The sequence below is a fragment of the Lepidochelys kempii genome, chromosome 5, assembly GCF_965140285.1.
Source record: "Lepidochelys kempii isolate rLepKem1 chromosome 5, rLepKem1.hap1, whole genome shotgun sequence".
NCBI classification, from domain to species: domain Eukaryota; kingdom Metazoa; phylum Chordata; order Testudines; family Cheloniidae; genus Lepidochelys; species Lepidochelys kempii.
The window spans coordinates 60332794-60360124 of record NC_136384.1 but is presented as its reverse complement, the minus strand read 5'-3'; the positions used below and the strand labels follow the sequence as shown (position 1 = coordinate 60360124).

The following is a 27331-nucleotide window of genomic DNA, read 5'->3' as shown; positions in this document are numbered from 1 at the left end:
GCTTAGTATGATATAAAGATTTTATGAACTCTCATTTAAGATCACCTTTCCATAGGGTTGCCAACTCTGACTGAAGCTATTCTGGGAGATTCCCCCCCTCTCTTCTCCTCCCCCCCCCCCCCCCGACATGATGTAATGTCATTTTCTTAAGATAGCATATTAAAATATCTCGGATTGCTTTCAATAGTCACTAGGAGATGGATGCCAATTCTGGGAGACTGCAGGCCAATTCTGGAGGGTTAGCAACCATACCTTCACAACTCACTTGTGCCATAACTAATGTCTATTAAAATAATTATAGCACAATCACCAAGTCAATCTTTTGGCAACAATAGTTTCAGCATTTTGAGATGCAACTTCTCTCTAGAAGGTCTAAAATAAAAATGACATTTTTAGCTTTTTTTATGACATGCATTTATATTAATCTACAGTTTAGTGCAGTGGTTTTCAGTCAGGAGTATGTGCACTCCTCAGGGTACACAGAGGTCTTCCAGGGGGTACATCAACTCGAGATATTTACGTAGTTTTATAACAGGCTACATAAAAAGCACAAGCAAAATCAGTACAAACTAAAATTTCAGACAGACAATGACTTGTTTATACTGCTCTATATACTACACACTGAAATGTATGTACAATATTTATATTCCAGTTGATTTATTTTATAATTATATGGTAAATATGAGAAAGTAGGCAATTTTTCAGTAGTAATGTGCTGTGACACTTTTTTGTATTTTTAGGTCTGATTTTGTAAGCAAGTAGATTATAATTGAGGGGAAACTTGGGGGTACGCAAGACAAATCAGACTCCTGAAAAGTGTACAGTAGTCTGGAAAGTTTCAGAGCCATCCTTTTTGTGTATAGTACAATTGTACTTGTGTAGTTTAGAATATATTTTTACTGGGTTGTGACCAAGAAGCATGGGTTTCATTAAAATCGTGTTTCAGTGTGTAAGTTGATTGGTTGTCTCACCAGCCCAGAAAAGAATCAGTGCCACATCTGAGTTTGGTCTCGGGTCCTTGCCTCGGTACATAATTTATTGGTCAGACACAAACCTCAGGAGCTAACAAAAACAATAATTCCATTAACGAAAGCATGCTTCAGTCCCCAGAGACCGTTCCCTTGCCCTGGCTCAGTATTGGAAGGAGGACATACAGTCCCCTGCTGAATCATATCACAAGGGTAGCCCTTAACCCTTTTCTGGTTATTTCACTCTGTCATATGTTGTTAATTAAAGGGATAAGAGTAAAGTGATAACTAGTGATGTGCAGACATTAAAAAAGTTTTGAGGCTTTGTTGGGTTAAGCTTCCATACTGCCTGATCTATTTGGCCCTCTGATACTTTCCCTTATCTTTGTCTGAGAAGCCAATCTCATCCAGTCCCTTTTCAAGAGGCAGTTTGAGCAATCCTTTACCTTGCAGTATCCCTTTGCACCTTGTGCAACTATAGAGTCTCATCTATAGATCATTGAATCAATAGGGTGTGGGGGTCATTATATTGAGTTTGGGCTTTGGATCAGGTTCTTGAGCAGCAATATTCCTTTCTGTAGGCAGGAAGGGATCCTGATTGCATTACAAGCATGGACCACCTGTGAGATGCAAGTTGTGAAGTTGCAGGAAAAGTTAGAGTGCCTCTCATTTTGAAAGAATCTGGGGGTAGCCACGTTAGTCTGTATCAGTTGCATCTGAAGAAGTGGTTTTTTTACCCACGAAAGCTTATGCCCAAATAAATGTTAGTATTTAAGGTGCCACTGGACTCCTTGTTCTTCATTTGAAATGAGAGATATGACTGAGGTCAAGTGGCAGATTTATTAGGTCCTTACACTTATCTGCTCCCATCAATGTGGGGGTGAGAGGCATTATAGGAATTCCTTCTCCCCAACCCTCCCATCACCAAACCTACATATTCCTAAGATCTTGTCTACACTACATGTAGCATGTGAGTAGCTAAAGGCTGCAGTAAAAAGCAGGCTGTGTCCACATTTGCTGCAGTGTGCTACATGTGGCACTGAAAAGTTCCAGCAGGGGGAAGACAGCAGGGGAAAGGCAGCAGCTTCTCACTGCTGGAACCTTTTATTGTGGTGGCCGGCGGGGGCAGGCTCTGGCAGGGGAAAGCCTTTCCTCACTGCCTTCCTGTCTTTCACTGTCATGGGGGAAGGCTCCGGAAGCTGGGAGGCAGTGGGACACTATGCTGTTAAACATAGCAGTGTAGATATGGGAAGCATTCCTTGGGCATGTGCCCTAAATGTAAAGGGAAGGGTAAACCCCTTTAAAATCCCTCCTGGCCAGAGGAAAAATCCTCTCACCTGTAAACAGTTAAGAAGCTAAAGGTAACCTCGCTGGCACCTGACCAAAATGACCAATGAGGAGACAAGATACTTTCAAAAGCTGGGAGGAGGAAGAGAAACAAAGGGTCTGTGTCTGTCGGTATGCTGCTTTTGCCGGGGATAGACCAGGAATGGAGTCTTAGTAAGTAATCTAGCTAGGTATGTGTTAGATTATGATTTCTTTAAATGGCTGAGAAAAGAATTGTGCTGAATAGAATGACTATTTCTGTCTGTCTCTTTTTTGTAACTTAAGATTTTGTCTAGAGGGATTCTCTATGTTTTGAATCTAATTACCCTGTAAGGTATCTACCATCCTGATTTTATAGGGGTGATTCCTTTACTTCTATTTACTTCTATTTCTATTAAAAGTCTTCTTGTAAGAAAACTGAATGCTTTTTCATTGTTCTCAGATCCAAGGGTTTGGGTCTGTGGTCACCTATGCAAATTGGTGAGGATTTTTACCAAACCTTTCCCAGGAAGAGGGGTGCAAGGGTTGGGAGGATTTTGGAGGGAAAGACGTGTCCAAACTACGTTTCCCAGTAAACCCAGTTAGAGTTTGGTGGTGGCAGTGGATATTCCAAGGACAAAGGATAAAATTAATTTGTACCTTGGGGAAGTTTTAACCTAAACTGGTAAAAGTAAGCTTAGGAGATTTTCATGCAGGTCCCCACATCTGTACCCTAGAGTTCAGAGTGGGGGAGGAACCTTGACAGCATGTTTTTTTTCTTCTTCTGTAAATCTACTTTCTCTGTCCTTTCCCCCTCCTTCTACAGTCTTCTCAACTTCTTTGCCACAGAATAAGTACTAGGAGCAATAGAAGTGTGAAAATCTAGTGTGTCCAAAGTTTTGTCTCCTCTCCTCCTCAAAGCACAAAGGATCTCAGTTGGCTAGAAGGACAGAGGAACTCTGCTTCGATAATTTTCAATCCTCCTTATCGATTGCTTTCTCTTTCAATTGAGAACTGTTGATGGGCACAAAGGAATGTTAAGCTGCTGGAATGCACTGTTGCTTGTACTTCAAATTCTTGTCATATTTCTGGTTGTGATTTAGTTTTTCTTGGTATTGATGACCGAGTTGATTTTTGGATTAGAATTGACCTCTGTGGACACTAACGGTCTTATAGTACTCAAAGTTGCTTTCTTTTTTAATTTTTAAATACATATTCTTGTTTACATAAGAGAAATTTTCTTATGTACCAATCGTGCAATATTGTACAGATTTTATTGAAATCTGTTTGCTAAATGCTGAAATTTGTGTTGACCATAATACATTATACACACCTTTGACTAATCTCGTATTACATTGCACAAAGTACCAGTACAGATCATATTTCTCTACTTTTCGCACATCCTATCAACATTTTTCTTATACTAATTTACAAACAGATTCGGAGTAAAATTTATTTTTATGATCATTATGTGTAGATTTAGGAAGCCAGCTGCTACAGTAATGGATGCAGAATAAATATGTAGATATCGGTAGAACCATAGAACCCCAAATTATCCCTATTTTGATTGCATAACTTTTTAGGGCTAATCTCTATATTATAGTATCATAACACAGTAAATTGCTTGCCTTTCTCCTTAAATTACTGTTCCTTATGATCATGCTCTTTACTGCAGAAGTTACCTTCTAGGGCAGCAATCCCTTTGTTAGTGCAGAAACCTAGGCTTTTGTCTAGAAACGCAGTCACCACCTCGTCGTTTGCCTTAGCATCTAACTTGAGCATGCTCACTGAAAACAGTTAATCTTTTGCCTGTCTCTTTTAATCTCTGCTCTCAACCTGGAAAAATTTTAACTGTTTTTATTAGGCATATTCCATCGGTGAGTAGGCCAAAGCCTAAAGCAAAATGGATTTCTTGGGCAGCCCCCTCTCTTCAACATAAGAAACTGAACCATGGACTCCCAGTCTCTCTGAGACTATGGCTACACTGGCACAGCTCACAAATATGTTTCTCTCCATCCATAATCATGAAGTTTCTACCTTACCATACTGTTTTGTGGGTTTTTGTTTTCACCTCCTATGGTAATGTATTTTGGATGCAGCTTCTGATAGGCCAAAGGCTGCATATTTTGCAATAAAAATATAATATGTACAAATATGAAAGGCAAAGTTTGAAATAAGTCCTGGTTTGGGATAATTTAAATAATACAAATCACTTAAATTGCATAATGTTTTGTAGTGCAGCAAAACTCTGGTATCTGTCTTAGACATTTCCATATCATCGTCATATCTAAGTGCGGCTTCAGTATGATTGAACTGTGAGGTGTTGTCCATAGGAGACTTTATAGTGGATCCTGTTCTTTGCATGCCTCAGAATTCAAGGGTGATCTGGTGATGGTCTTGAGAGAGCAGATATGTCAGTTACTAGGCTAGCTGCACTGTGTCCTCTTTCTGGGTTCTCTGAGTGTATCCTCTTGGGAATTAAACTTCATGCCTTTACCTATCGTGGTATTTTGCAGCTCTCCCACTCTTAGACTGGGACTTGGGCTACAGTTTCCTGTGTATCTACCATTCTTAACCTGCAGGTCCCACTGTAGCACAGGCACCTGCGGTTCTTCCCTTCGGGAGTCTATAACCAGTGGTGTACAGTGTCCAGAAAGTCTTCTTAAAACCAACAAATTGTTAAAACAAACAGTAAGAATGGGGGGGAGGAGAGGGGAAAAGGAAGGCCGAGCCCTGGCAGGTGCCTCCTGCACGGCTGAAGCTGCGAGCCACGCAGGTGCGTCCTGTGCAACTGAAGCCCCAAGCCCTGGCAGGTATGCGTCATCTCTCAAACTTCTGAAGATTTTTGTATGCAGCTCAGAAGGTCAGTAAATTTGGCCAGCCCTGCTATATGTTGTCTCCTACAGTTCATTCAGTGTGTGAGTTTGCAAAGAGCAGGTCTGTACTTATGCTGCATTCTAATGAAGCTATGTGTTTGAGGAATTCTGCTGAGTTATGTTGAATTTGTATGTACAGATAAATTGGATAGAATCATACTGTTTCAAAATACTTGACTTTTTAAATGTTTCACTTGTAGAAAATTGAAAAGGCTGTAATTAATTATATTAGGAATATTCACACAATATTAGTGAATTTACTTCATTTCAGTTGCTGTATAATGCAGACCAAAATCATATGCTACTTGCTAAACTTTGTAATAGCCACTTTAACTAAATTTATACAGGCAAGAATAATTGAAACTAGAATGAAAACGTTTATTTACTTGTAGTTGGAGTCAAACAATGGGGTGTCTGGTTTAGTTTGAAATCTAGCACTACTGTACATCTCTGCAAGCCCTATGACCCAAATTTCAAGTGCCACTCCATGAATGTGAACGTTAAATATGTAGGCATATTCTCTACAAAATCTGTATTTTTGTATCCGAATAGCTATTTCTTTGTGGAACCCGGCCCCCCACCCCCAGTTCTGCTGGTGTATTAATGGAAGTCTGGTGAAAACATTGTCCTCTTAGTTCTCTATATTGGATAAACTAGTAAAACATTTATTAGCAGCAATGAAACCAAAATATATTTCATGCTGAATTATATTCTATATTGCTAGGCATTGGGGATGGAGATGTAGAGTACACATTGGATCCTTTGGGGGGAATATTTTTTGGTTCTGCATGGAAAAGCAATGTAGGTATAAATACGAGTCTGCTTGTAAAATAGCTACCTTATTTTTAAATATTTTTGCAGGTGGAATAGTTGTTTGTTGTTTTTTCAGAGGTGTGCTTATTACATTTCATGACAAAAATGGTCATGTAAAGCATTTGTAGAAAGGAAGATCTAAGCGATGTATCTATGTAAGAACAGATTTGTTTCAAATCTAACTCAATATTTAATGCAAAAAAAAAAAGTGAAATTTGTGAATTTATACTTCAAGGAACCAACTAGTTAAAGAATGGTCCAGCCTTATTAGATATCAGTGGGACTTGAAACTCAAACCTAGAATAGACTGCAATTCCTGCATTTTCCTATAAGTAACCATTCAGACAGCTTTATAATTTCCCCACTATTCATTTGTGCACCAACAAATTCTAGTTGAATCAACATCTGTTTTTCAAAGAAAGGAAATCTAACCCTCTCTTCTAATTTCCCGCATTTGTCATTTAAACAAATATCAATGAAGGATTCAACAAAATGCTGTTTTCAGCCAAAACAATACATAAAATACTGTGTGCTTGTTTTATTCTCATTCTAACACCAAGTCCTCCCTCCAGTGGTTGCTGTTACATTTTTTTTTTAACTTTTGTCGAAAAGAATTGGTAAATTTTATTTATATATACAATTTTTTGAAAGCAGAATTCAAAGCAGAGTTCTCTTGTGCTTCTAGGTTGGCAGGTAATCACCTGGGTTTTCTATTCTTTCCTCAGTGGTAGGCTCATCACCTAGTAGATGAACCCAGTCTGAACCTGTAGGAGCAAAGTACCCAGAGTTCTGTCTTTCACCTAACTTTTGCTTATGGCATTACCCTAGTGTTGGTTTTACATTGGTTTACCTGACTTATTTTTAAATTTAAAAAATTCACTCCATGTTCAAAGATGACAAATTTTATTTGTTTTCTGACTAGTAACAATTGTTCAGGGCCTTGTCCACAACCTGTAATTGTGTAAACTAACTTGTCAAAATATGGTTACAAATTGTTGTTTTAAGTGTGGTCTGGGAGAACAAAGTACTAGGCATCACAAGCTGCAGTGTCTAATGTTGTTTCTTTGAAATGTGTTGTCACATTGATCAGGTGTTCTGGTTTCTAACATTTCTTAGATGTTAATTAAAATGATTTTTTCCAAATGCCGTAATGGTATTTACATAGAGTGTGGTGTCACCATTGCTTTGCACATACAAATGCACATATTAATGAATGACAGGAATTTATATTCCATGAACTCACTTGGTAGTCTCTTTGCAAGCGTTGGAAAAACAATGAGGCCCGATATTTCTGATTGTTGATTTAGACATTTCCTCCTTTACATTATCTTGGTTGGGTAAGATATGTTCCAGGAAATTTAAAAATTTCTCTACTTAGTTTTATTATTATTTAAGCTTCTGTTATGAGTGCAGCATTATTTTTATCTAGTAAAAATGTAAGTTTGCTTGAACATGCAGATTTTGTTAGTCTTGTTTAGATTAATCATGTTGAAATGTGTTAGAATTGGAGAAGTCCAGAATCTGAGTTGGGGTCCTGGATAAAAGATGAGGTGAATTTGGGGAGCCTTAAGTTTAGAGGCACTGGAAGTGTGCCCCCATTGCACTGTAGTAGAGTTTGTGCAGTTTTCTTTGTTCTGACACATAAGAATGTTCTCCCACAGGTCATACTTGCTTAATGAATTACTGGACCTAATATCAGTTTTTATAATTTATGTACTCTTTAGCTGACAAACAACGGCCTTTGAAATTGTTGTATGTGATTTTTTCCCTTTAAACCAGAAGATATAACAAAACATGTTACCTAGATACTATTTTTTTCTCTAAGACCATGAGTGCATGTTATCCATAGTACTCTAAATCTGCTAAAACAGAACATATGGCAGCTTTTATGCTATTTAAATAAAATTAACCCTCTTAACCTTCCAACATTGGTTTGCTTATTAAATATCCCTGTTAACTAGTTAGTTTCACAGTGACCTACCAAAACTGAAAGGAAATTATCTTGGGGTTCCTGCTTATAGATGTAAGTCTGAGGGAGTCAGGACTGTATTAGACTTGATCCCATTAGTTTTTGGAGGGAAGATTAGCAAACCTATATTGGAAACTGTTCCAAATTGCTACAAAAATGTGGTTCATGCAAACACAGCCATGATAAGATGTATTGTGGAGAAGGATAAATCAAATGGATGGCGATGGAAATTTGTAACCAAGAATCCAAAAAGCTTAAGGGGAGAGGGGAAGGGAGGGAGGGGTTCAATGCTCCCACAGTCCTTTATTTAAAAAAAATCAAGCTGAGTTGCTATGTTGGTATTCTTCCTAATGTCACATTCATGTGGACGGAAAAAGGTCAGAGTCGAGTGTTTGAGGTCCTCGGCTGAAAATGGAAAAATATAATTATCTTTTGCTGCTAATGATCTCTCATGCTAAATAAATCTAGGAATACGTGTGACTGTACACTTATTCTTTATAAATTCCTGATACTGTGTAAACAGGGCATACAAGAAATATTCCTGTGTTCTTTGTTTTGGAATGGTGACTTGATAAAGATTACACATGACATGTTGGTTATAGTTTTATTAATACATAGTGGATGCTCTGGATTGTAGAAAGCAAGAAGTTATGATGATTGATTTGTGTAGTTCTCAGAACAAAATTGCAGAAAGAGATGTTTTGAATATACTTTAAGTTCTAACCATTTCTTGTAAATCCTTATTTAAACAGTTGTGGTTATCAAGAGCTATGAAACATGTCCAATTCACATCAGTAAAAACCTTCTGCCACTTTATTCTCTGTAACCTAACTCCCATCAGAAAATTAATGTCAAATAAACCATGTCAAGTGCACATATTAATGTATTTTTTCACACAACGCCCAGTCAACCTGTGGAATTCCTGGCCGAAGTATGTTGTAAAGGCCAAGACTATAATAGGGTTCAAAAAAGACGTAGATAAGTTCATGGAGGATAGGTCTGTCAACGGCTATTAGCCCGGATGAATAGGGATGGTGTTCCTAGTCTCTGTTTGCCAGAAGCTGGGAATGGATGACAGGGGCTGGATCACTTGCTTCTATTCATTTCCTCTGGGGCACCTGGCATTGGCCACTGTCAGAAGACAGGATACTAGGCTAGATGGACCTTTTGGTCTGACCCAGTATGGCCATTCTTATGTTCTAATATGTATCAAATATATTGAACTACTTGTTGGCTGCATTTTTTAATAGTGTTTACCTTTGGTCATGGAGACTTATAATTCTGAGTTTTTATTAGAAAAACTAAATTGGGAATTTATAATATTCTTGATTTAGATATACCAGCTGTGCCACAACAAGGAAAACAACTTGGAGGTAAAAATGTAATAGAATGAGTAAGAGCAATAGACCGTTCCAAGAGTAACAGCAGTTTGTGTTGTCACTGCTTAGGTTACAACTACATTGTGATGAGTGATGTACTAAGCAGCTTTCTAAATCTTCATGGGGATACTCAGAAAAATTAATCTGATTTAACTAAGGGTGTGAATTCAAGTGGATTAGTTAAACCACATTAAACTCCTATGTGAACACGTCTATTCCAAATTAAAATGGCCTTAATTTGGTTTATCTTAGTTCACATTGGAATTCACTAAAGTCAGGCCATTTAAATTATAAGAGCATCTACATCGGGGCTTAATGCGGTTTAACTAATCCACTTTAAATTCACACTTTTAGTTAATTTGGATTAATTTTTCTGAGTGTTGCTGTGTCTTAAACTAGATTGCTGTAATGTAACTCTAGTCACTGTATGTAAATGTAGCAAAACTTAATCCTATGTAGGTATAGTAAGGACAATAAATGGTAACTGCAGTTTTAATGTGGGAATAATCTAATTGGATTGGGGGTTGCTGTTTGTCGTTTATGCTTTTAGTTTATATCTTCCATTTCTTACATTGATCTCCAATAATTACAAACCATATGTAATTTGGAAGAGCAACAGGTTCACACTTCTAACCTCCTACTGGAATAGCTATAACGGAACATCAGTTAGATTCTAATGAACTAATCTTTACCATTACCACTATGAAATGGAATTCTTCACCAATCATCGCAAGGGGGCTTATATAGGCACCACACTATTTTTCTTAATTTTTTATGAGGTAGTTAAATTTTTAAGTATGCTGTTTCTGTTGGTGGATTAATAATGGCATTGGTGATATCTCAAGGCAAGGCTAAAAGTCAACTTTGACTTTATCTTTTGAATAGTATATCAAATGTGTTAAATTTCTTTCCAGCAGAAAACTTTTATTTTTGAAGTCATTTATATATTTATAAATTTACCAGTTTATATTTGAATGGTATGCATAATAACATGATATCTAGTTAAGCAGAAATCAATGAACTGGCTAGTTCCTAACTTTGATTATTGATTTTTAGCTCATCCTGTGAAGATTGATGTCCTTTTCCTTCATCACTTTAATTTTGTTGACAATTTGGATAAAAATGGCACAACTCCAGCAGGGAGGCCCAGATGAAAAAGAAAAAACTACTGCACTAAAAGGTATAAACTTCTTTGGTTTCTTTTTATATTTATATGTATGTATAGATATAAATTATTTCAGAGACATTTATTTAAAATTAAGGAAAGGGAAATAGAAATAGGATTCCTTTGTTGTAGCTGTGGTTTAGGATCCTGCGACTTACCAAAATGGATTAGACTGGTGGTCCAATATCCTGTCTCTAACAGTGTCCAGTATCAGTTGTTTCAGAGGAAGGCACAAGAAAACTGAACTTCGTGGTCAGTAGTGAAATAACCTGTTTATAAGTTTGTTTGCAGAAATTATCCTTCAAGAAGACAATTCATGTAATGTAGTGTTCTTATTTTTCAGGAGCCATTGGGGAGGAATATTATGTCAACTTTATGCTACTGATGTTTTATTGCTGAATAGCTATTTACAGTATTAAAAACCTCTTTCAGTACACAGTGTTATGAAATATATTTATAAGGCACTGATCCAAGTGAACCAGCTGTACAATTATAGACTCGTGTGTATTTCAACAAAATAAATAGAAGTAGGAATAGGATCTAAATGGTTTAATGGATAAAATACTTTTTGTTCAGGGCTAATTAACTGTAGTCCTCTTCTAGATAGTATTTTTCAAGTCTGGCGGTATCTAGGGTAGTTTAGTCCCACAACTCATTTGACAAAAAGGATGGATTTCTGGAGATTTGACATAATTTCTGTTGCACTGGGGGTAATCTCACATTGCAAGTGCTTGCATTATACCATTATTATCTAAATTCTCCTCTACAAAGGAAACAAAAGTACATTTTGAAACACCAATATTAAAATTGGATGTCTACAAATGCATTGGCAGAAATTTACCTTTTATGAAATGATTATTCTAGAGTAGACACTTCTGTTATAAGCTTGAGCTTTTGAGATCTTTCAGTATAACTAAGTTCTCTTGCTGTTGCTCAGTATAAAGGTGCATTTTTGGGGAAAGGTTTGGTGAAATTCCATCTTGTCATTTATCAGAGATGATAGTATTTTTGACAGTTAAAAAATGTACAGGTAATTATTTTCTCCAATCAGAAAACTAAAGCTTGTCTTCAAACTTATCATTGACTTAATCTTAATTAAAGAAATGTGTCTTGGAATATTCCAAATAATGAAGTTATCAGTGTTAGAAAGTTGTATACTTCGCATGGTTTAGTGAATAGATATTCAGTCTTAGACTATCTCCTGCTGGTCATCAAACTTAATCTCTAGTGAACCAACATGGTTCCAGAGTCAAGGTCCTCTGCCTACAATGATTAACCAGAGCTCCCAAAAGCTGTCATCTAAGGACAGTTAACAGTAGTACCTCAGCTAATCTTAGCTATGTCAAGGGTATCTAGGAAGAGAGTAATCATCTAGGTAGCAAGAACCCAGGCCAAGTGGGGTTTTGTAGATTACTACTGTGAGTTGCACTTGCCACCAATAAGAAGCTAGTCCTGAATATGGAACAATGTAATGTGCTCCATGTGGCCCACACTGTTAAGAACTGTGCTGTGCTTTTCTGCACTTACTGAAATATCTGTGTAGGCTACTTGGAGGGTAGCTCCAAGTAGAGCAAATTACAGAAGTGTGAGAACTGTCATGGAGATCAATTCTGAGAGAAATGGACACAACTTCCTAGTAGGAAGTTAACTAGTACGATTAACTCAAAAAAAATTTAATCGCGATTAAAAAAATGAATCACAATTTATCGCACTGTTAAACAATAGAATACCAATTGAACTTAAATATTTTTGGATGTTTTTCTACATTTTTGAATACCTTGATTTCTGTTATAACACAGAATGCAAAGTGTACAGTGCTCACTTAGTATTATTTTATTACAAATATTTGCACTGTAAAAATGATAAACAAAATAAATAGTATTTTTCAGTTCACACCATACAAGTACTGTAGAGCAATCTCTTTATTGTGAAACTGTAACTTACAAATGTCGATTTTTTTTGTTACATAACTGCCTCAAAAACAAAACAATGTAAAACTTTAGAGCCTACAAGTCCACTCAGTCCTACTTATTGTTCAGCCAATCGCTAAGACAAACAAGTTTGCTTACATTGTGGGAGATAGTGCTGCCTGCTTCTTTTTACAATGTCCATGAGAACAGGCATTTGCATGACACTTTTATAGCCAGGTTGCAAGGTAGTTACATGCCAGATATTTTAAACATTCGTATGCCCCTTCATGCTTTGGCCACCATTCCAGAGGACATGCTTCTATGCTGATGATGCTCGTTTTTTTTTTTTAAAAAAAAGTTAATTAAATTTGTGACTGAACTCCTTAGGAAGAGAATTATGTCTCCTGCTCTGTTTTACCTGCGTTCTGCCATATATTTCATGTTACAGCAGTCTCGGATGATGATCCAGCACATCCTTTTTTCAAGAACACTTTCATAGCAGATTTGACAAAATTCAAAGAAGGTACCAATGTGAGATTTCTAAAAATAGCTACAGCACTCAACTCTAGGGTTAAGAGTAAAGTGTTGTCCAAAATCTCAGAGGGACGAGGTGTGAAGCATGGTTTCAGAAGTCTTAAAAGAGCAACACTCAGATATGGAAACTATAGAACCCGAACCACCTAAAAAGAAAATCAACCCTCTGCTGGTGGCATCTGACTCAGATGATGAAAATGAACATGTGTTAGTCCACTGAGCTTTGGATCATTATCGAGCAGAACCCACCATCAGCATGGATGCATGTTCTTTGGAATGGTGGTTGAAGCCTGAAGGGACATATGAATCTTTAGCGCATCTGACACGTAAATATATTACAACGCTGGCTACAACAGTGTCATGCAAATGTCTTTTCTCACTTTCAGGTGAGCTGGGAAGTGGCCAGCATTATCTCCTGCCAATTGTAACCAAACTTGTTTGTCTGAGTGATTGGCTAAAGTAGGACTGAGTGGCTGTGTAGGCTCTAAAGTTTTATATTGTTTTATTTTTGAATGCAGTTATTTTTTGTACGTAATTCTTCATTTGTAAGTTCAACTTTCAGGATAAAGAGATTGCACTATCGTACTTGTATTAGGTGAATTGAAAAATACTATTTTGTTTTTTTTCAGTGCAAATATTTGTAATAAATATAAAGTGAGCACTGTACACGTCGTATTCTGAGTTGTAATTGAAATCAATATATTTGAAAATGTAGAAAATATATAAAAAAATTCTATTATTTAACAGCACAGTTAATCATGTGATTGTGATTAATTTTTTTTCATTGTGTGATTAATCCTGATTAATTTTTTTCATCGCTTGACAGCCCTACTTCCGAGCTAACTACAGTTGGCTCTCTTGGACACTGCTGCAACCTGGTGCTGTAAAAGCAGAGAAGGATTTTTAAAAAACAAAACTAAAAGCATCCTTTTTTGACAAAGGACCTCTTCTACTTCCTCTCCAACCTTTCCGCAGTATAAGAAGCAGAAAGAACTCATGCCAAATTTTTCAGACACTTTACTTCACTAACCAATATAATCTTCCACCTCAGCTGAGCTAAAATAAACTCCCTTGAGTCTGCATTACCCAGATCTGGGATAGAAGAGAGATAGAGATGAGTTGTTGGCATGCTGTTACCCAAAACATCTCCCAGTCTTCTCTAGTGGTCTTACAGTTACTCAGGGCTCTTTTTCACTACCAGGGAGATCGACGCTGTTGCAAATGATGCAGCAGGTGTCAATTTAGCAGGTCTAGTGAAGACCCTCTAAATCGGTGACAGAGCGCTCTCTGGTACTCCAGCTCCCTGAGAAGAGTAAGGTAAGTCAACTGGCGAGCGTCTCCCATTGATGCAGTGCAGTGAAGATACCTTGGTTATTCATGTAGCTGGAGTAGTGTAACTTAAGTTGACTTACCCCGGTAGTGAAGATAAACCTCAGATACTACAATCTAGGTAGACAGGCATTGAACCTTGTGGAACCCCACAAGATGTCCTTTGGGAGTGGATAAAAAATTGTCCACCGTTACTGAGTGGGATCTCTCAGAAAGAGAGGACTAGACATAGTTAATTATACCCATCCTAACAAAGCATTAAATAAAACATTTTTGTCAGATATGCTTGTTAAAATAAACCAGGCATACTATGCTGTGTTTTCCTTTTTAGATTTATTGTCCAGAATAGACTTGGATGAACTGATGAAAAAAGATGAGCCACCACTTGAGTTTCCCGATACTCTTGAAGGATTTGAGTATGCCTTTAATGAAAGTAAGTAGAATGTGCTTTGTGGAGATTCTACTTAGAAATTGTATAATATTAATAGATTGTTAGAAAATGGATTATACCTTGTAAAACCTTGCTAGAATTTCATAGTTTTTTGTTAAAAAATATAATTTTATCCTTAAATATAACTGTTACACTGTTTGGAGTGGCTCATGACCATGAGTGCCTACCTCGGAGCGGACTGTCAAAAACAGGGCGAACACCTCAAACTGGTGGTGTGTCCTATAATTAGATTTTACCAAGACAGTAACAAATATGAATTCCTCGATCACTATAACAGTCTTACCATGGAATCACAGATAGACAGAGTCTAACTGGACTCAGACAAACTGGACTTAGTGATAAATAGTCACTTACACCAAAAAACACACCACATTCAGGTTGTTTCCAGTCATTTATCCCAGATCAGTTGGTACCCTAGATCTTGCACCAAAGCCACAACGTGTAGCCAATCCTGTAATAAACTGTGACATTTTATTAACTAGGAAAAAGAAATGACACACAGTTATTTACAGGTTAAAGCAAGCAAACAAATACACACAAGTGAGTTACTATCTAAATCCTAAGAGTGACATAGTTGTTTGATCAAAGTATCTTTCGGGGAGACTCAGGAGCCAACCCCGGGGATCTTTGGCTTCAGTTTAGAATCTCTGGCCATTCAGAGTTCAGGGATTTTTATTTCTTTCCCCCAGAGCTCAAGATGATGGGACAAGTTCACATGCACGTCCTCTCTTCATGGGTGTGGGGGGAGCAATAAACAAAGTAATTTCCACAATGGTGGTTCTGGTATCTATGGGCCTTATTCTGTTGAGCAGGAGATAACACCTCCTGTGGCAAACTAGTATTTCACACTTGGTAATGTTTCTCTCCTGACTGTCCGGGTTTACCATTTCAGAGCAAACATTTCTACATTTACAGACCATACATTTAAATATTACCTGATAACATGGGATATAGATATTATAAGTGAGATTAATGCATGCAGCAACATACAAGAATTTCATAGGCTAAACACTAAATACAGTCTTATAAGACTAATACCTATTTTGAGCAAAACCAACATACAGGTGACCTGATCTGGTTTCTGGCTATGATGTTGTCAGTTCTTAGCTAATGCCTGCAGATTGGGCAAGAGGTGGCATCTGGCCTACCAGCATCACAATAATGCTTTTGGAAATCTAGCTAAGTAATTTCAAATTTTGTAGATTTGTCAAACACTTCTTGGTCCAACACGTTGTTCCATCATTTAGATTTGTACATGATATACCTATGTAGATTGTTCCAACTTCCTTTCTTTCAATATGAAATATTTGATATAAAAATTCTAAAAATTATTTCTAAAGGTATTTATTTTTAACGTTTAAAATTAAATCGGTTTCCTTGCCACTAGTAATATTTTACTTAGACTCAATTTACTCGTTGATGGAGAAAACTATTATTATTAATAATTTAGATAGCAATTTATGCATTTGAGTTAAACTTGAAAATTCCATGTCTGCTGATGGGAATATAGTTCTTCAGAAGGGAATGCTCTGGGATAACAGGATAAATCTCTGAATTAATAATGGGACGCTGTCTTTTACTATAGGTCACAAGTGTGAATCTAGGCTACGTTAGTAGAGACCACAAGTTACCACCATCTGTTTGGTGATGTATGTTAAATAAGTTGGTGGCTTTTATAATTGTCTAATATCTACATTATAAAATCCATCATCACAGTTGGTACCCATATTATCAATCTCAGATGAGAAATGGAGGCTAAAGAAATATCAGATTCCCAGAAGGGGTCCCTACAAAATTGTTTGAAACCTGTAGTAGGGCAGACTGGGAAGTTTACACTCCTATTGCCATGCAGTGCCTGTTCTGTGAATAGAGAACTTTAGTTTCTAATGCTGTCGATTTTACACCTTCCACTTTTAAAGGGGTGGGGGGGAAAGCTTTCCTTTAAATGATAGTAATTTATGCAACACTTAGCTTTTTAATATCCTGATGGCTTTCAAAGGAAGGTACTTAGAGACTAAAAGTGTCATGAAAGTGATGCTCTTTCTTTGATGGGAGGGGTTAACACTGTCACTTTTCAGTTTTTTTTTTTTAAGATACGTACAGCCTCTACTATTGTCTGTCTGCTCTACTGACTTCAGAGTTAATGGTGCACATGTGGTTTCTAAAAGGAGAGGGGCTGAAATCTGAGTGGGGAGGGATGATTTAGAATTATATTATTAAAAGTTCCTTCACTAATGTAATAGCCTGAGTGACTTCCTTAGGGAGTAACAAACACTACAGCATATGCTTCTGGTTAAGGTATTGCCAGAGAGGGATATGTTTTGCTCTGATATTTATAATTTTTATGTCATAATCTGTATGTTTCTATTTATGAAGAAGTAAGTAAGTTGTTTTATTTTCTGCTTTGTAGAATTTGAGAAGATGGGAGTTTCCAAACGTTTTAGGAATATTTGAAAATAAACTACAGTTCTTACTAGATATTTGCTATGATTCCTTAGGGAGAGAGGAACTTCATCAGTAACCTGCTTTAAAACAAGCTATACTGAATAGTAACTAGCTAAGAAGGAACAACTGAGCCTAGAAATTTAAAATATGTAGAAGTCTTAGAGTATGGTGATTCCATGAAGAGTGGGATATTGGGACCTGAGATATTGGATATGAACTTGGGAAGGAACATTTCCCTGGAGGTTAGTAATCGGAAAATATACTGAAACTGAGGTAATGGCAGGGCTGAGAGAGTCAAACCTCTTCTATTATTAAATGAGCAGGTTTATAGGCAGGTACACTGAAGACAACAGAAAGCTCTCATATGTTTTGTTTGCAGCTTCAGGAGTTTTCAAAACTAATCTTACTCCTTTTAAATAACATTTTCACGCACAGAATTCTTTATCAAAGCTTAGAATTCACAAGGAGATATCAGCTGAGTTAATGTCTTTGTCTTCATGTTGCAGAGGAGGAAAAATTCTGCTAATAAACCATGCTTCTGTCATTCAGATATTTCAACATTTTACGATAATATGCTTAAATATTGTTGCTTTTAATCACTTCTCTTGTTAAATGCAACTTTGTGGCCATAAAATTTTGTTTTTTGTTTTGGCTAATAAGTTGAAATATAACTGGTAAAATATCTGATATACTTCTCCCTACCCCAGTCTACTTCTTTGTGGGCTGCCATTTTATTCCTCAGTCATCTCCATCTAATCCCTTCCTTCATCTGTAGCTGAATGTGCTACTTCAGCTATGAAGCTAAGAGACTGTAATGTTGCTCTACAAAAAAAATTGCTGTGGTGTGCACATACTACTTGGACGTGCTGCATCATTTTTCTACTATTAGCTCAAGGTGCAAGAGTCCCAAGGCGTGTCCTGAACTAAGGTCCCCCTCTTGATTGCATTGGGGTGCTGAAGCATTTGACTTGTAACTGAAACTATGTTTTGGCGATTAAGAGCTTAATTTTCAAAAACTCTTTTCCTTTTTGCATTGCAATGTGCCACTCACATTTTTTTACACGTGCAATTTAATTGAGTACAAATGAGTAATAGTTGGTATATAGTTACCTGGTTGGTTGGTACAAATCAGATTGTTTGCTATTCAGCTGCTAATTCTTCATTTTGCTGCATACTTTTAGGGATTCAAATATTAGTTGTATAACAAGTTGTCAGGCTGAAATTTGGGCCTGAAGCTCAGTATGTCACCTTTTATGCTCCACTTGATTCAGAGGTGAATGTGAGCTAGAAGTGAATGTGATGGTGGTCTTGCTGCGGTCCATTTGGTTTAAGTGCCCTACATTGTAATAAGGGAGGGAGAAAGAATAATGTGGTATATGAATGAAAGTGGTTCTGCTTTCAGATGAACATTGTCTTTTGCTTTCCATTGTGAATTGTTACCTCTGCTTTTAAAACTATTAAAATGTATATTTAAAGCTAATATTATTGTTTCTTTTATAGAGGGGCAATTAAGGCATATAAAAACTGGGGAGCCATTTGTTTTTAACTACCGTGAAGATTTGCATAGATGGAACCAAAAGCGCTACGAAGCTCTTGGAGAGGTATATGCTGTGTGTGTGTGTGTACACTGTGTGCTGTAGTTTTCCTCTGTGTACTAAAATATAGATAGAAATGAAATTATTTTAATTACCAATTGTTTTTAAAAAAAATGTTCTGCATTTTAATGCTCTAACAATAATTTAAATTATTTACTGTATAATTTATAATGTTGCAGTTTAAGTCCTGGCCTACATCCTTGGACCCTCTTTTGTGTTTAAAGTAGAATATAGTTTGGACCGTACAAACAGAAAAGAGACAAGGTGGGTGAAAGTTGGCCCAATAAAAGATATGTCAGCCACCTTGTGTCTCTAATATCTGGGACCAACACAGCTACAATAACACTGCAAACAAACAGAAAAGAGTATTTTTCATATTGTATGATAGCATTTTTTAAAAGATACATAATTTCTCGAAGTTTCCTCTCCACCAGCCAGAGCACAGGTACTAAACTTCTGTGACTCCATTTTCCATATGGAAGAGATGTGCTAGCTGAATCTGCTGATTTCTCTTGTTGTCTTCAGCTGGTGGAAAGAGCGATCAGGCTTGCTAAAATAAATGTTTGGATTTGACCATTTTTGTTTTGGCAAATGGTTTTTTCACATCTTTTACTTTGTTAGGATTTGTTAGTTTGGAATAGGATGCTTCAATGTTGTTTTCTTTCCTTTTGCTTACTGAAGTATTCTTTAGAGATGTGATGAATTTGCTCTGTCTAATACCTCTTTCAGTTGTGCGAGAAAGTGGCCTTCCAGTTTGTGTGTCGTGCTACTTATGCATGGGAAGCTGTAGCATGGGAAGCTGTAGCATTGAGTTGACATGAAAGGATACTTCTGGCCACAGGGGCTGTAAGAACATGCATGTCTGGGTCTGTACTGCTCTGCCCCGATTGTTTCTGCCCAATAGCAGAGACCAGTTTGAGCACAGTGACCTGTCAGTATGTTGGTCCTGCTGTAGTCAGTGGCTTTCCCTGAAGAGGAATTCTTTGATGCACAAATTGGTGCTGTTTTCTCAGAGACTGTCTTTTGTTGTCCATTCTTGGGAGGGACCATGGCACTATCAACAAAAAAAACTGTGATCATCCTTTGCCTCTGCTCCTCATTCATTGGCTGTTTTGCCTGGCTGTGGGATCAGGCCCATTTTTTGAAATGCTTTGCTCTCCATTTCCTCTTTCTGTAAACTTAACTCAGATTTCCGAGGGATGTATTTGATTGTGAACATGTTTAGAAAACATTTTGTCTTTTTGAAATTTCCTTTCTGTTCAAGTGTAACCACGTTAAAATATTAAACACAACAGCCCAAAACCGACTGTGCCAAGATAAATAGTATAAATTATCTTGAACAGGTTTCTGTGACTGCATAATGAGAAATGTACTTAAATTTATCAGTTTTTTAAAAATTCTCTGCTGCTTGTAATGATGCCAAGGGTACATTTATTAAGACTGAACATACATATAATCATGGGGTGTTTTCTAGTTCTAACAGGATTTTTGTATATTATGAGAAATTCTGTAGACATTGACTAAATGGGCTCAAGCAAAGGGTAGAGAGCACAAGTCACAAAAGTGATTGTTTGCTCCTGTACCTGATTGATTGGATAGCATAGACAATACTCCACTTCCTCTAACTGAGCCCTGGTAGAATGAATGCCGTGTGATCTGAGGAGCTAAATACAGTCAAAGTAGAGCTTGCTTAGTGTAGCAGTTGGGACAAGTCTAGGGACTGTGCAGAAAGGAAGGATGCCCTTCCTATAGAAACTGAGGAATGGAGAGGAAGGGGAAGAGGATACAGGAGTTAAAAAGGAGATGTATACACACACACACGCGCGCACCTAAAATATACATAGTATTTGTTTTATGTAACATAAAACATAAATAGTGCACCATCGTGCAAGAAAAAACACATAATTTATATGGCAGAGAAATATAAATTATAGAAAACCTAAATCAGAAAATTTCTATGAGATTACCTAAATAATATGTATTAAAAGTTTTGTTACACTTACCACAGAAAGTTTTGTCTCACCACAGAAGTCAGGGGTCATGTGCAGAGTTTAGGTTCAATTTATTATAGAGTTGTTAGAACCTTTAGTGTGCAGGTACAGGGTTAATATTTTTGCAAATGCAAATATTTAGAATTATGAGTATGATTAATCATAATTAAAATAGGATTTTTTTCTCCAGATCTCTTTTAAGTTAAAGAACAGCTTTGTCTCAGCAGCATTAAAAATAAGCTTTTACCTGCTACTAATTTTCTCCATAGTTGCAAAGACGAGCATCATTTATTTGAACTACTAAGAGAATGGAGCTGTTTACGTAGTATAAATGAAAGTGTAGACAAATGGTTGAGGACCTGTAATGAGGAAGGGAGCATTAAGCAGTTTGCATTTGGAAGGACAGAAGCTTAAATTAACCAAATTCTGATGATAGGTTGCATGTGCACCTGAAGGCATTTGTGGCCCAGTCCAGCAACCCTTACTCGGGTAAATAAGTGGGAACACCTCCCTTTACTGAGATAGCAGCATAAAGTAAATCAAGAGTGGTGGAATATTTTTCTGAATTTAGTTAATATGTCAAGAATATGCCATGGATCTACAAAGAATGTAGAATTTTTCATCATGATATGGAAGAATGTTCATCACTTATGCATAGCATAGCCTTGAGTGAAAAACATAATCAATCCTTTGAAGTGTTAAAATCATCCTTGTATTACATAATCATATGATTGAATCCCATATCTTTTAAATTGTGTCTTGATTTTAATTTTGCATTTTAGTAGACCTGCTGCTGCTTCTACTGTGTTTCTATTTAGTTGTGTTGGCTTAAGGATATGAGGCAAAGCTGAGGGCCATCAGCTCTTCAATCAGTCATGAACTGCAAGAAAATGCCAACCACACTGATTATACATGCTTAAATAAAAGTTATTTAAAAAAAATCTGTTAAAAATAACACTATTGGTTGCAAAGTCAAGCACTTAAAATTTAGGAAATGCCAGAATCATTCACATTCTTTTCCCTGGCCCAATTACTATTCATTTTCTTTCATAGTGGCAGTTCATTGTCATCATAAATTACTATGAATAGACATTGGTCTAGGGAAAGAGCATGTGAATGGCATATAACCTGGAAGTTAATGCACTCACGTAGGATGGGGAGACCCAAGTTGAAGTCTCTACTTCACTGACTGTTTTATTTATAAAATTTGGAACAGCTTCAACAAGAAAGATTCTGGAGTGAGCCCCTCAGTATATCCCATAACCCAGTGGCTAGGACACTCTCTGGCTATGTGGAAGACCTATATTCAAATCCCTTCTGCACATCCGGCAGATGGGGGAATTGAAACCACATCTCCCACATTCCAGGTGAGTGCCCTAACCACTGGGCTGACAGTTATAAGGAGGGGGCAGTGGAACCGGCACCATTCCCACCTCCTCTTCCTCAGGCCATTTTGTGAATGGAATCTCAGTCCTGGGGGGGAGGGAACTCTGCTCTCTGAGTTTGTGTCAAAATCGTGATTGGTTTTGTAGGACTGAAAAATGGATTTTCAGCAAATAAACTATTGTAGGAAAAATCCTATTCAGCCCCTGGAGCCCCAGGATGAGCATGCTCTATGGATGGAGCATGTGCAAGTCAGTTGGCAGAATTTGTGAGGGGATGGAGATTGTTCTGTGCAAAGAATTAAGTTGCCAAGCTCCAACAAGTCTCTAATTAGTATATGTTGAATTACATTTTTTTTTTTCCCCCAGAGGCTCAAAACTTACCTAAATTTGGGTGAATTTTCACAGGGACAGTAAAAGCACATCCCTGGCACAAAAGCAATCCCTTGCCAAATTTCAAGTCCCGGCCAAAAGACATGGTGGTGCTAGAGTTTCTCAATGAGACAGTTTTCTGAATTTTTTTAACATGTGCACAACAATGTGTTTTTTCCATTCTCAGATATGACTGAACTGTTTTAGTTGAAATGTAAATTCATTCTAAGGCAGACACGTAACATGGCTAATTTCATCCCAAATGGCTAAAGTTTGGCAAAATTATAAGTAACTGAAAATGGAGTGTTATAATGGAAAGTGGAGGGCAACCTTAACTATAGGCTCTATTCCCTGCACCAGCCCAATAATATATTTCTTTGCAATTGGATTCCTTTTTTCTCCCTCTTTTCTGCCCCTGAAATAAAAAGGCTTGTTTTCAAACAAATGGCTTTAATAATAGATAGGGAGTGAGAGGTGCAGAGGGGGGAAAAACCCTCTAAATAATCAGCAGGTGTTTAACTTTTAATAGTTTGTTTACCATGAATTTTGTTTTTTGGTGAGTAAAAAAGGTGGAGAGACAATTAGTCATTTTTGGTCTAATAGCTATTCAAAGAATGAAGACCACTAAAGAAAAGATGCATTTATGTTTAAATTTAAGTCTTAGCTGGGTGCAGTATTCATTTGCATATGTTAAATCCACTTCTGAAAATCTGATGTTTGGAAAGACTTTTACTCGAAGAGATTATGTCAGACGTGCATCAGTGAATTCTTCTAGTCTGTAGGCAGCAATTGGCGGAAGGTTCATCATAGTGACATGACAGTACACAGGGTTCAGAGAGAGTTTCATAATTATTGTTAGCACGTTTCTTGAAAGAAGTGATGAGAGTCTCATAAAACCCAGATGGGAGTATGTTACATTGTTGATAAATGTGTTTTTACATTTTAAAATTGAAAAACAGTGAAAAACAGAAAAGATACAGTAAGGCAGATGGTTGTTTATATAACTACTGGCAAGTTGCTGTGATTTGAAGAATGTTAGTTACAGTTAAAAAACGGGGGGGAGGAGTGTGTGTGTGTGGGGGGGTGTTTCAATGGGTTAGTCATGAGTTTCTTAAAATAAAACCTTCAGAAACTTTATCTCAATCAGAATCAGTTCCACTCTCGCCATCCTAAGTCTTGCATCCTAGGCTGACATTGAGTATGTCAGCACTTAGCAGACTTTTGCACATACCATTTTCATGCAGTTGGAAGACTTGAGGATAAAAATCAAGTGTGAAATCTTCAACTGTTTAATAGCATGGTCATGATAGATTTGAGTACCATGTAATTTCTTTCATAGTTTTTTTTCTTTTTAGGTTTTTCTCTTTTGAAATAACTTCTATCTAAATATAGTTTTACCTCGGCTTTTTATTGCTTCTAATAAAAAAGCAGATATTAATTGCACAGCAAAGTTTTATTTGCCATATTCATTGTTCACATTGCCTTACAATGAATAGAACATCTAATACCAGAAACATCAGTGAATACAGAGGAGAAAAAAGAAGTGAGGATATAAAGTCTGTCCACTATTTGTGGGAGAAAAGGTGAACAAAAGCTGCTTTTCTATTAGATAGATGGAAAGTAGAAAAATTTTAAAAGAGCAGTTCTTAAACGGAACACAAATCAACATAGTGTGGTGGTGAAAGCATACTGATTTCATCTTCACTAGATGGTTCCATTTCAATGATTCCATTTGATTGTGTGTGTGTGTTTAGTTTCCTTTTTCCATCAAGAATCATCAGAAGTTTTTGTGTAGAGGACACCTCCCACTGCAGAAAAATGTCATATTACTTTACCTGGAGTTTTCTAGAAACAGGATAGATGTGGAGAACCCCTTCATCAATAAAATATTTTAAAATCCATTTATATTTATTATTCTCCTCCTTTGTTGAGTTGCAGAACTCAGGGAAAATTAGTGAAATGTTGTTTACATTTTTAATTCCTTTACTAGATTTTCTCCTGGTTCCTAGAATCAATAAAATTAACCAATGCAGTACCTTTAGCTGCAGACTTCTTTTTTCTGTTTTCTGGGAATATCTTGAGATTTACAGTAACCTTTGATGTTCCAGATACAACAGAATAGGAATTTTGTTTTATACAAGATCTACCAGCTGTGCAGAGTCTTTCCTATGGGGATCTTGATATTAGCTCTTCCTTCGTTCAGGCATGTTGTTCTATATGCTGATCTGCCCACTGGAGGATTGCCTTTCTGTTTTAGCAGTCTAATTTACTGTTTAATGTTAATGGTGGTGAGTTTAAGTAGCAGAGTTTATAGTTTATTATCAAGAACCTGGAACTTGCTTTGTACAGTGGATCGTATTCCTGTGCATTTCACAATTTGTTCACGGCTGAGGAATTTACAGTAGAATTCATTCCTTGATTTAGAATTATGCATCAGAATCTTAACTTTTCATTTAAAAAGAGAGACCATTCTATTCCTTTTTGTTGTGCAGATAATCTTCCAAAAGTAAATCATTGTACTGTTGTGTTCCTGAATCAGCAATCTGCCTGATGCAGTTTTCAGAAGTGGGAACTGCTCCATTCATATCAGTGGGGTGTTAACACACAAACTCAGTGACAATTAAATGTAAACATCAGCTACTTCAGTGCTGTCACTGAAGCAGAAATACCCAGTTAATGTACTTGCTGTTGTTGGATATGGGGAACTGGAGGAGGTGGACACTGTCACAGGTTGGTTAGGTCGAAAACAAAGTTCAAGCCCTCCTACCTCCACCCAAAGGATTTTTTAAGTTCCCTTACTGCCCATCCATAAGTGGGAGGGAAAGTAGAAAAGCCTCTCTTCCCTTGGGCCAAAAGCATCAATTGCTTCCTGCTTGCCAAAACTCCAAACTTACCTGTCTAGAAGCCAAAAGCTTTAGCTTGTTTTAACCTAGTTGCCAAAACCTCCAGCTTTCCTCTGACAACTTCTGCAGTGCAGTTACACATTGTCAGTATGAACTTCTCAGGCACATGGTAAAATAAAATGTGTTATTTATTTTGATAAATTCAGTGGAAACTGCTGATAACATTATTGATTTTTACATTTAATTTAATTAACTGATGCTGCCATAGAATGTCCAGTCTGCCTTTCTAACGAGGGCCTTTGTAACAGTATTTAGGTTCAGCCACAGTTTATGGAAGTCTTGATTATATCTTTATCTCTGGTCTGATTTAAAACTTCCAGCAGTTTTCGAAGGGAGAAAAGCTGAGGTCTGGTCTTTATTACAGACCTATATCAGTACAACTACATTGTTCAGGGATGTGAAAAGTCTACACCTCTGAGTGACCTCTACTACCTCTGAGTAGTTATACTGACCTACTTCTCCCCCTGTTATACCAATAAAATAAAAACCAGCAGGATCTTATTAAAGGGGAAAAGGCAAAATACGAAATACCACATTTATTGTGAATACAGAAAGAATCATAGTAAGCAGTTAAGTTATAGTTGTAACATTCCATTCAATCTCATATTTATTCTCACACACACACACACGTTCGGCAAGGTTGTTATCATGGTTACCAACCTTAGAGTTGCTCATGCCAAGCCACTGGCCAGGTGGCCTGGACATGAGGAGGGAACAGGGCCTCGTCAGATGCACATCTGGTGCTCCTGGAAGTTGGTTTGCAGAATCAGACCCCAAAGTTCTTACTTTCCAGAGTCCATTTTTATGGGAATTTCTTCCTATGTCAGTCTCTGGGAATTGCTTCATCATGCTGTTGCTGAATCAATCAGCAGATGTCACATTCCTGACGGCTCTGTGCTGCCAGATGTTATCTTGTTCTTTGGTTCTCCCATTCTTGAGGCTGTTGGGTGGATTCCAGTCTGCCCTCTGGGGGTTCTCTGGTTATTTCCACTTGACGCCTTCTTCAGCCGATGGACACTGGATTCTTAGACTGGCACCTCCCTGATCATTCAGTTATTATCCACAGCAAGCATCCATCCATAGATATCCTCTGTTTCTATTGTAATCACAATTGGTAACAAAGCAAGATGAATAGAACAAAAGGGCGGGGAGTCTCTGGGTGCTGTTTCTATTGTTACAGAGTATTGCATTGAGTCTCTCTCTGTGTGAGTAGTTGTTGTTACAAAGAATTGCTTTGAGAACAGACTCTGTCTTAGAATGTACTAACACAATTAGCAGCTTGCAAGTTTCACACATAGAGGGAGAGAGACAGTACCAAAAACCAAGAGACCTCTTAATTAGTAATACACTGGAATTTAAACTATGGGGAATCAAACTCATTTGTGATTTTAATACAGAACTTCTTTAATATGATCCAACACCCCCACCCCTGGCACCATGTAGACAGGGCTATGTCAGCAGGAGATCTCCCGCCGACACAGCTACCATCTCGTGGGGAGGTGGATTAACTACACCGACAGGAGAGCTCTCTACTGTTGGCATAGAATGTCTTCATTAAAGCACTGCAGCATGCAGCTGGATCGGTGCAGTTGCGTTGATGCAGCATTTTAAGGGCAGATGTGCCCTGAGAAAATGAGTTCTCTGGCTGCTGTAAAATGGGACAGAAGCTTAATTTTTGTACTCCCCCATGTTTTAACCTCTTCCTGCTCAGGAAATTCAAGCAGTTCAAACCACTAATTTCAGCTCCCTCCCATTTCTCTGTCTCTGCCATTTCAGCAGTGGTGGACTTAGTCTGGGCTGGCTAGGGGAAACACATCCCTTGGACTTTTCTGCAGCACCTCCCTTGCTGTGTGCCCCTCATCTGTGTGAGCTGTGTGTGTGGGGTGAGGGCAGGGGAGTGCCTCTCCTCTTGTGCGGTGGCTCATTGGCTGGTGTGGCGGGTTC

The 27331-nt window shown here is 37.4% G+C and overlaps 1 protein-coding gene across 9 annotated transcripts in view; it reads left to right on the top strand.

Moving 5' to 3' along the window:
* ARB2A (ARB2 cotranscriptional regulator A) overlaps window positions 1–27331 on the top strand; it is a 364451-nt gene that overhangs the window by 19135 nt on the left and 317985 nt on the right. For 8 of the 9 annotated variants that reach the window (XM_073344477.2, XM_073344483.1, XM_073344479.1 and 5 more), the window contains 3 exons: window positions 10367–10490; window positions 14580–14681; window positions 18645–18745. In XM_073344477.2, coding sequence (XP_073200578.1) covers window positions 10385–10490; window positions 14580–14681; window positions 18645–18745 — 309 coding nt within the window. In that variant the 5' untranslated portion in view covers window positions 10367–10384. Of the gene's footprint in view, window positions 1–10366; window positions 10491–14579; window positions 14682–18644; window positions 18746–27331 lie in introns of those variants that run through there. The other variant, XM_073344484.1, reaches the window with a different exon arrangement.